The sequence below is a fragment of the Rutilus rutilus genome (assembly GCF_951802725.1).
Source record: "Rutilus rutilus genome assembly, chromosome: 2".
NCBI classification, from domain to species: domain Eukaryota; kingdom Metazoa; phylum Chordata; class Actinopteri; order Cypriniformes; family Leuciscidae; genus Rutilus; species Rutilus rutilus.
Window position 1 is genome coordinate 22,341,266 of NC_140210.1, and position 10,588 is coordinate 22,351,853.

General features: G+C 41.7%; 1 protein-coding gene across 1 annotated transcript; it reads right to left on the minus strand.

Moving 5' to 3' along the window:
* Nucleotides 1-1,540: 1,540 nt before the first annotated feature.
* On the minus strand, nt 1,541-10,260 carry LOC311286856 (uncharacterized protein C4orf54-like). The gene is made up of 2 exons (XM_084403294.1): nt 5,945-10,260; nt 1,541-2,415 (listed from the first exon to the last, which is right to left on the minus strand). Exon 1 carries the CDS (start codon nt 10,142-10,144, stop codon nt 5,951-5,953), a length of 4,194 nt encoding a protein of 1,397 aa, XP_084259420.1. The 5' UTR covers nt 10,145-10,260; the 3' UTR covers nt 1,541-2,415; nt 5,945-5,950.
* Between the last annotated feature and the right edge of the window lie 328 nt (nt 10,261-10,588).

Below are 10,588 nucleotides of genomic sequence, written 5' to 3' on the forward strand. Positions count from 1 at the left end.
TGACCTTCAATTAGGCCTATAATTAAATGCAGAGAAGTGTGCATAACAAAGATAATAAGTGCTTTTTACGAAAGCTCACTTCTTATGAACTGTTGCAGGTCAAACGTTTTGAATAACACTTGGAGTTCCGCTTGGGGGCGGCTGGCAACTGAGAACCAACAACTGCGCTCTCGCGGACATTCCTATCGCGCGGAGAACAGCAGCTGAGCGTGCGTGTCTGTCACTGGCGCTGCTGCCATGGCGACCGCGTAAACAAACGCACAAACTGTCAGCTCGAGCTAATGCCTCTGGCGGGTGAAGTTTCAGGAGCTCACGGAAAACTTACCTAGCACGCTGGCATCAGGTCAAATGACCCTCCGCCAGCTGTGTAAATCAAACGGGCCCCACAACAACTATCTGTTTCTGTTGAAGATTTAAGGCCTTTTGAGGTCAACAGCACTACACGAGGGTGTGAGAAAGGGTACATCAAATCCGTGAGGGAATAGTGACCACCATCATAAAATCTGAAGAGTATTCTCTCAGGACGAGTGCCAGAAATGAGCCTGGACACATTCAATTATAGCCTAGTTATTAAAGTGTCACCAATTGTTACCTTAAAGATCGATTTCATATTTTTGACTTTAATAAAACCAGTTTTAGATGATACCGCATAAAGCAAATTATAACAAACCAAACTTTTTTTTTTTTATACAAAATATAGCCTAAAAGCACATACCTTTCATGTATTTACCTCTAAAGTGTATTGTTAAGTGCATACAGTGCAATCAAAACAAAATTATGAAATGCCACCCACACTGTAAAAATTATATGATCAATAAGTTATAACAACATATGTTATGGTAAGTTGTACAAGATTCAGCACATTTTTAAGTCAATTTAATGTAATTAAGTTGAAATGACTTGTTGAATCCAAGTTGATTGTACTTAAAAATTTAAGGCAGCAACACATTTTTAAAATGTTTTTTAACTCTCAACCTTTAACAGAACATCCAACGGCTAGGTGATCTTTTTAACTGCCCTTACAAAAGGCAGCTGAGTGGGCCAATAGATTCCTCCAATAATACTCGTGCACCATTAACATCACTGGAACTAGACGTATAAGTGATTTTAATAGTGCAATGATGTACATGTTCCACTATGAAGAGCCATTAAAATACTTTACTCGGAAAAACTTTCAAAATACTCTTCACCATAGCAATAATGTATCATAAATAAGTACCATAATGACTAAGTATATCAAATAAGCATTATCATTTATTAAGCATGTGTCCTTTTGTGTTCTGATTTAATAATAGACTTATGCGTCTAATACTTCTCCATAATTTTACAAAGATAAATGTTTTTAAGTAGTTCCTGTACTTGTCTCTGTACTGTAGTGTCTCGCCTTAAGTGGTAAGGCAGCAACTCTCATGAAGGAACAGAATGTTTCGTTTGAATTTTTGATTATTATATTAAATTTAAACCAAGCGTCATCATCTTTATGGAATTAATTTAAATATCAAATAAAGATATTTAACACTGACAAAAATAACAATGCGCTCCTTCTAAAATTGGTACATAGATTGTCCAGCAGATCCATATACCTTTAATTCATGATCAATGTAACAAAATAGACAAAAAGCAAATGAACAGGGAGGACAGATGATGGAAAAGAAGGGTAAAACAGAACAAAAGCAAAAGGAGTATAATACTGTGGAGGCAAAATATCATAAGATAGCGACATGCCTGCACTGCAAACTGAGGTAATTGAGACAATAGTGAATTACTTTTAAAAAGTACTAAGTTTTCAGTTTGATTATTACAGCATGATTATCATTATACATTGACACTATACAGAACCCCCCAATGATCCATTGCTATAACCATAATTCTCATCACAGTAAGAGGAAACAGACACACTGTTTTTTCCGTCTCTCTCTCTCACACACACACACACACACACACACACACACACACACACAAAACACGGACACCACTATGTTTCTCTTTCTCAATCTCTGTTTCTCTTTCAAACAAGCCATGCTTTACTCAATCAGAACTTGCTACTACCTACTACATGTAGGTAAAAAGGAGTCCATAAAAATATAAAAATACAAACACTTTATACAATAAAATGAAATGAAAACTGGAAAAGCAACATCTTCCCTTAATTATGCGGCGCTTCAAGAAGGCTGGATGGGCAAAAAAAATAAAAATAGTTGCCTCAAAAAGTCTACAGACTACAGCAAATGTTACATAGGTTTGTAAAAACTGCTTCAAAATGTTTCATCTTCAGCTTTTGAACATTACAAAAGTCACAGATCTGGAGGCAACACCAGGAATTGATGAAGACATGTGGGAAACTGTCGAAACATTTCTAAGGAATTCTTTTTGATGAAGTGGGAGGAGGACAAACTCCGACAGACAAAGACCATCCTGAGAAGGAAAAGAAGAGAATAAACTAATCAAAGAAACAATAAATATCAATGAATAATTATACAAATCTATCTCATAGCTTACACATATTTAAGTGTTTCTTTAACTGTGCACACTTTAGGTCCAGTGGAGTTTTATCAAATAAATTAAAACTGTTCTTATGAAATTTAATTTGCTAACAATGTCCAACAGTGGACATACATTCTGAAATCATACATTTAGAATTGGTTCTTTTAACCAACAAATGTAAATCTAAAATGTTGTGTTGCATTTACAGTAATGGATGGATTAATGGACCCTGTGATGGATTTTTTAAATAAAAAAATCCAATAAAAATTATCTTTCTTATAGGCTGATTTATTAGCTAAAATTGTATGTATCCTAGACAGTTAAATCATATTTTCCCTTTTTTGCATAATTTGACAAAATTACTGCTAGATCCTTTCACAAATTATATTTACTTTGATTTTTCTATTTTAAAGAAATGTCATCCAGAAAAAAATGAAAAAACTTAGTTGTGATTAAAATGACTGTTAAAGCTGTTTTTTTAAAGCAACCCCTTAGACACAAAGGTGTTCATAATTGAAGAAACACACATAGATGAAATGCTATCATCACATTTTATATACTGTATACTGTACACCATGCGGCATAATGCAAAAGAAATTCTGAATGAGAATAATAGATTTCCAATATGTAGTCAATGAATGTATTGCTTTCATCATTGCATCCAGTAATGCAGCAAACTGTAGAATCTCAAAAGTTCACATTCGAAGGTCCCTCTCACTCTGTCTCTCTCTATAAAAAGGTTTGACCCTGCTGCAGCGAGTAGGCCCTCTGATCGGCCCCAGCAGCTGTCATCCTACTGCCTCAGCACAACAAATACTTTACTCGCCCGCTGACCTTTCCACACACACAGACATGCAGCTACACACGCTCCAGCTCACACTCACACATGCATACTGTCAAGTGCCAGCAATAGTTGCCAGTGTTTGGTATTTCTATGATTTCGTCGATGTGCATCGTAAAAAAAACGTAGAAAAATCGTATAAAAAATTACGTCAACACTGACACATTGTCATTTGCAAAATCAAGTTAATGTAAAAGTCCTGAGTTTTGGTTTCTTACCTAAACAAGTTATTCACTTGCCACTCACTTGCCTTTATTTTGCTTACTTGCACTATCCTTAGTCAAGCTGCTTTGATTCAAGTGGAAAAATCCAATTGAATGTGTTACTGGTGATAATGTAAATGTCAATAAATCTCACAGACATACTGAAAAATCATTAAAAACAGAGAAACATAACTTCCAAAAAGGCTAAACTTTTCATTAATACTCATGCACATACATTAAGTAAAATTCATTAATTTCCTTCAACATTCACTTTTTTTTTTACACAATATTGCTGTACATATAATTTGTATCTGTCCATATAGCCTACTGTAGGCCTAAATATATTGTGACCCTGGATCACAAAACCAGTCATAAGTCGCACGGGTATATTTGTGGCAATAGCTCGAAATGGGTCAAAATAATATTTTTCAACAAGATAATGCTCCTGCCCGAATTGCAAAGACAAGAATAGTCTTGAGAGCCAGTCCATCGGGCTGATGTTTTGGCCTGGTCAGAGTCCAGATTTGAACCCTACAGTGTTTGGTCTCACATTAAACTCAAACCAACTGGGAGACATTTTTCCGATTCAACAACTCATGAACTGTTTGAAGACATTAACATTGAGTGGAACAACACTGAGTCTTCCTGTAAAAAAGGGGAAGGCTATTCCGTGCTAAATTTCTTTATCCATAGTATCTGTTAATTCTTGCTAATTTCCTGACTGATTGGTGATTAAAATGGTTAAGATCATTAAAAGACCGCTAAATATTGTGCCATTTTTGGCATGGCCCTTTTTTTTTTGCCCAGAAGCATGTGTGTGTGTGTGTATACATACAGTATATATATCTATGACAATCACAGTTGGATTGGTTGGGATTCATTGTTTTTCAAAAAGAATTAGGCTATACCACACTTGAAAATGTATGAATTAAAGTGCAACCAAATATAAAACTGCATTTTAGAATCACTTTTATTTTTTAGTAAATGAAGTCAATGCCCATGGTGTAGGTCACAGGTGTCAAACTCAAGGCCCGCCACATTATTTTATATGGCCCGCGAGAGCATATATAAGTGTCTTAAAATTAGGGATGCAACGAAATTTAGGCTGCCGAAAATTTTCGGCCGAAAATAACATTTTCGTTTTTTGGCCGAAAGATACTAAAAAGCCGCCGCGCCCCTCCGTGTTCGGCGATGGTTTGACTCTGGCTCAGCGTGTTTTATGACTTTGCGTGTGAGTCCGCTTCCGAAGATGCATAACTTCTAAGCGCGTTCCGCTGTGTGTGTGCGCTGTGCTCTCCGCTCCGTGTTCACAGCGCGTTCTGCTCAATGTTCCGCAAGCAACCTCCGTGTGTGTGTGTGTGTGTGTGTGTGTGTGTGTGTGTGTTTGTGTTGCGAGCTCTGCTCACGCTCACCGGAAAGGCAAAGTCCGCTAAAAAAACTTGCCGACATGAAATTTCTCTGGATTTGTTTGTTTCTTTTTGCAATAGCACTACTGTGCTGTAACATGGTGTGTAGCCGTGCTGGCAACACTGGTAAAATTACACGAATCACGATCCTCTCGTTCTTCCTGCTCTGCTCATGCTCTGATAAAAATAGCTTTGTAGGAGTATACTTTATTTTGACAATTGGTCAAAAAATAAATCTGTTAAATCTGATTCTGCTGCTTCCAAATTTTTTGGCCTTTAAACACCTTAAAATGCACATAGGCAGGTCCGAGAAATCCAAATTTTATCAGGGGAGCATGTCCCCGAGCCCCCCTAACTACCTCTCATTTGAATACGCATGACTGTGTGGTAATGTGTGCTGGTGTGGCTACAGTGCCAGGGCTGAATTTTTGAGCCAGTTTGCCCCTGCATATATACAATAATACATTATTCTCTGTATCAAATCATTGTTACCCAGCTCCTGATGTTTCGGGTTCATCCCCTGATGTTTTTAAAACCTAGAAACACCCCTGCAAATGCCTATACAATATTTGTAACTTAAATAAGTAATAATCAAATAAAGAGACAATATATTAACATTTTAAAAGTCTTACAGTTACAACCGGCCCTTTGAGGGCAGCCATAATGCTGAAGTGGCCCTCAGTGAAAATGAGTTTGACACCCCTGGTGTAGGTCATCACATTAATTATGAAAATCCTCTTACGTTTAAGAAAGTGTCCAAATACTTTTTGTCTTAACTTTTTAACAGCAAATTATTTCTTTTATCATTTAAAACTTATTTTTGTAAAAAGCTTTGCAACTTTTTGTCTTAATTTTCAACATCAAATTGATTACTTTATCATTTTAGACTTTTTGGTAAGCTTCCGAGAAGGCATTATTTCTTTTAAAGAAGTATTACTTTATTTGATTTGACATTCATACATTTGTTTACTGTGCGCACACACACACACAGCTATGCAGTGGTTACTTACCTTCTGTTATCGATGCTCCACCACAAAGCTCATGGTTGTGCCGTCAAAGGAAGGAGGAGCAACAATACGGGCACCTTGCTGTGATGTAAAACTGATGACAGGTTTGGTGGTTCTGCTGGGTACTGAGGGTACCAGATACATGCTGCCCGTCTCGACCGCATCCTCGGCCTCTGAGCAGGTGGACGAGCGGGACTGAGGGGCCGGGTGCGGGTGGGGCGGCAGCGGGTTCGAGGGGTAGACCAAGTATGTGGGGGGATAGGCTGCCGCAGGACCGAGGGCGACCGGCGAGACTGACACAGGCACTGGCGTGAGTGATAAAGGAATGTCCAAGTACTGTCCACTCTCAGGATGGTAAAACCGCTGGGCGGCTGGCTGCATGGGCACAGGCGTGTCCACTAAGTAGTACTGGCCTGTGGTGGGGTCCAGCAGCAGCTTGCGCTGGATGTGAGGAGGTGTGAGGTCTGCGGGGGGTGTGAGGCAGAGAAGCTGGGGTTGAGCGGCAGGTACAGCCGGCAGGGGCACGGTGTGGTGATAAATCATGGCCGTCGGACTTTCAGGGGACCATGACTCCATTACAATAGGTGAGCGTTGCAGGGGCTGATGGGAAGGCTTTGGGTGAGACTGGGTGGAGCCAAACGCGTGTGAGGGTTTTGAATCTGAAGCGTGAGCTTTAACAGGGATTGTTAGGTAATTGTCAGAGTCTGGCTGCTGGTGCTCTTTCTGGTGCTTTTCCTCACTTTTTGATTTAGAAGGACAGATTTTCACCGACAAAGGTGCTTTATGAGATTTAAATGTATAGTTTCTACTAGAAAACATTTGTTGAGCGCTATCATTCACTGTGTTTATACAGTTAGGTGCTTTGGGGTTACTGCCTAGACTAAATACGGACTTGTCACTGAAAGACTCTGTCCTTTGGGCTACTGATTTAGCCGTGTGTTCCTGACCGTGAGAACTTGTTGGTACACATACTTTATCCTCATCAACACAGCCTCGAGTGCTGGTGGTCAACTTTTCAGCGTGCAGCTGCGAGCTAGTGTCCGCTTTCCCAAATTCGTTCTCAAAGTCCGGTTTGGTCGTGACTCCTTGCTCCTCTCGTGTGATGAGAGACAGCACGTGGCTGTCTGTGATTGGTCGCGGCGCTTGCGTTTTGCGCTTCCATTCGTTCCTATCGAAAACATATAGTTGCTCCATAGTTTTCACAGCTGCCTTTAACTTTTCAAGCGCTATTTGATTTGAAACCTTCGACTCTGGTTTCTTCTCGCAGCTGTCTGTCGCTTTTTCTGATTTTTGTTTTGCTGCTTTAGCGTCGATTTTTAAGCTAAACTCTGGCTGTTCAGTGAGAGGCTGCTTAGTGCATGGCACTCTGGGTAATGCACTTTTAGCAGCCCACTCAGAGGAGAGATTTAGGGATAATCTTGATGTTTCAGCCACACTCTCGCCCATGTTAACAGGCTCGGAGGGTTTTGCGGCATTGTTTGTGTTCACAGACTGGCATTTTATTACCATTGGTGTAGAAAATGTTTTTTTGTCAGGTCCCCTATTAACAGGTTTGCTCTCCTCTCGTAATGCTGTGGATGCCGTCCCTGAAGAAGCGCAAGCATTTTCTATCGCTACAAACCGATATGAGCTTTTTACCAATTTGCGCACGTCCCTAACCTGATGAATAGGAGTCTGGAACTTACATTTACTATCTCTAATATCCCTTACCATAAAATGCGGTACTCTGTCCGATATGGTCAACAAATGGCTTTTAGACTCGCTTTTCGCCTTTTTAGTGCTGGCATTGTGATGGATATTAGGCTTTAACAAACTGGTGATATTAAACTGATCGCTTTTGTTTTCTTTGACACTTCGAAGGTGTATTTTGATTTCGGGCACTTTTTGACACTGTGAGGTTTGGTCTGTGTCCGCTGAGCAAGGGACCTGGCCAGAGCTCAGTTTTCCACACCCTCCCCCATCTGACTCTGCAAGATCTCCAGTCAGTTTCAGATTATGTAATGAAAGCCCAGCAGCTTCCTTTTCCTTAGGCATAAGCTGTGAGCTAGGGACATACAAGTGAGACATCTTAATCATCTTACTCTCGCCCTCAACACTTTCCCTGCTTTCCATCACAGGTCTAATTGAGGTGTCTAGCAGCGTCTCCTCCTCCTCCAGTGCACACTGAGATTCTCCATCTCCTTGTGCTTCCTGCTCTCCATCTTTCCAGGATTTGAAAGCACTTTTTTGGCTGGGGGTCAAAGGAGTCTTTAGTGGTTCGCTAGGGTCTAATTTAGAGGTAATTTCTGGGTCACAGGGTAACTCAGTGATTTCAGCAGCATGGGAACTCGGGTTCTCTTGCGGCTGGTCTGTTGCATCCCCGAGTTCCTCTTGAGAGTGTCCTGATGCAGTTTCTGAAGTCTGTCTTTGTAAGCTCTTTATAGTCTCTTTACAATCTTTAGAGTGAGGGCACACTGATGGCACAGGATACGTATCGCTTATTTCACCTCTTTCCATTTTACGCTCTTGCTCAAACTGCATTTTCTTGGAAATTACATTTTTCAAAATACTAGAGGCAAAGATGGCTTTCTTGTGGGCATCTTCCAAGGTTTCACCGAGTGGACTTTCTGCTTCACACTCCTCCTTGGTTGGCGTGGTGCCCATAACATCAGCTGTGGAACGTGACATTATGGCATTCATTGCGCGTTTCGCGCGCCTCTCGCGCGCAGGTATTCCTGATCCGACGTTACAGCCGAAGTTCAAGGTTTCAGTCAGTGTGATGGTTTCACCAGGTTTGCTTCGTATCTCTATTTTATTAGACGCCTGCTGAGAGTTCAAGTTATTTTTCAGCGACACTATTTTAGTTTGAGGACTGTGCGTATTGGTTTGAACCACGTCTTTTTTTGTTGTACACTCGGCGCTTTTATTTGCCTCAAAAATAGGCGTAGAGTTCGTGTGCGCCTCACGTGTCAAATTGCCATAATTTAAGTCGACGAAAGCGGACCATTTGTTAATACTCAGTCCGTGTTCTGACATTGAGGACTCACTTGAGCTGCTCAAGTTTATGGCATCAAAGTAAGGACAAGCCAAACTCCGGAAGGAACGCGCGGTGAGATTACGCACCTCTTTATCAGCGTCATCCAGTTCGCTGACGGAACTGGACGCGCCACTGGAATATTCGTTGATGTCTTTCCCCCTCTGTTTGCTCGCGAGGTGCTGGCGACCCGGAGGCGGGATAAAGTAGCGGTCAAACAGGGTCTCGCTTTTGGAGTCAGAGCTTCTGAATGAATAATGACTCCGCTCTCCTGCACGTCTGCTGTGGAAGCGGACATTCCTCTGACCCAAAACACTGGCAGGGTCGTTGATCGCGCGCGAAGACGTTTTGATTGACAGGTGAATATGTCCCGACGAATTTCCAGGCTGTCCGCCGCCGCCTTCATCCGAGCTGGCACATTTATCGGATTCGCAAAGTTCACTTTCGGTGCTGACCAGAGCACCTGTGGCGGAAAGCTTCGCCGCGCGTGAAGTCGGCGCAACTTTGTTGCTCTTGGACTTGCTTTGGATTCTACCGAGGGTCGTCTCGTCACTTTCAAATGATGCGTAGTCAACAAATGAATATACCAGATTATCATCCTCGAAATCCAAGCAGGATCCGCGACCAAACTCGTAATCCACATCGTGATCTAACTCCGTTAGCTGGATCTCGTGCGTCGTTATATAGTGTGCCTCTACATCTGATGCGCTCGTGCTGTCCTTTGATTCACAGCGACTGTTCAAATACATGTCGGTGTATTGCAACTCCTCCGTTTCAAACGACGCCGATTTTGAATCTTCGGTCTTTACATCCGACCCCGAGTCCACATAATCATTTATTAGCGGAACGCGCTCTTCATAAAGTCTCTCAGAATGGCACTTTCCCTCGTGACATTCTTTCGATAAACTTTTGTCTGCATTTTCATTCTCCTCTCGCTCCCCAGGACTCTTAATCCCGGAGATGGACGCATCGCCTTTACATTTAAATATTGCCAGCTGGTTCCCTTCACCTGTGAAAGTGACTTTTACAGTCTTTGTGCTGTCTGACTTCATGTCCGGTGGGTTGCCCAGGTCTACATAATTTGTTTCGCTGTGATCGCTACTGTTGCAGTGTTCTTTCGTGTCTGCCAGCGGCTTTTTCAACGGTCCGGTGTCCTCTCTGCTCGCGACGGCCGTTTGAAGTGTCTCCATCTGCTCTTAACGGCGTCCCGCACGGAGATCAGTGGTGTTGCTTCTGACACCGGACCGTAGTAAGGTTTGTGTGTGTGTGTGTGCGTGTGTGTGAGTGAGTGAGTGAGTGAGTGACTGAACTGGACCTGTGCGCGAGGGGAAAGTGAGCGAGGGAGACACTGCGACGACGATAGAGGGAGGGGGGAGAGAGAGAGAGAGAGAGAGAGAGAGAGAGAGAGAGAGAGAGATGCATAGTCTCACTGCACAGGTATGATCCCCTAACCGCTAATCATGTGTCTAGTAATGATAATGACGCAATTCTAAACGATGACTACATAGCTGACATTAAATTGTGACAGTGTCATGTTAAGGGATAAATTGAGCTTTTTGAGGAATACGTGAGCAGTTTACGTTTTAATAAAAAATAGAATCCCATATTATCCCATATTTGCTCACAAAAGATAT

Bases quoted from the DNA above. Each gene is read 5' to 3' on its own strand.
- LOC311286856 (XM_084403294.1), bottom strand. From the start codon at position 10,144: ATGGAGACACTTCAAACGGCCGTCGCGAGCAGAGAGGACACCGGACCG.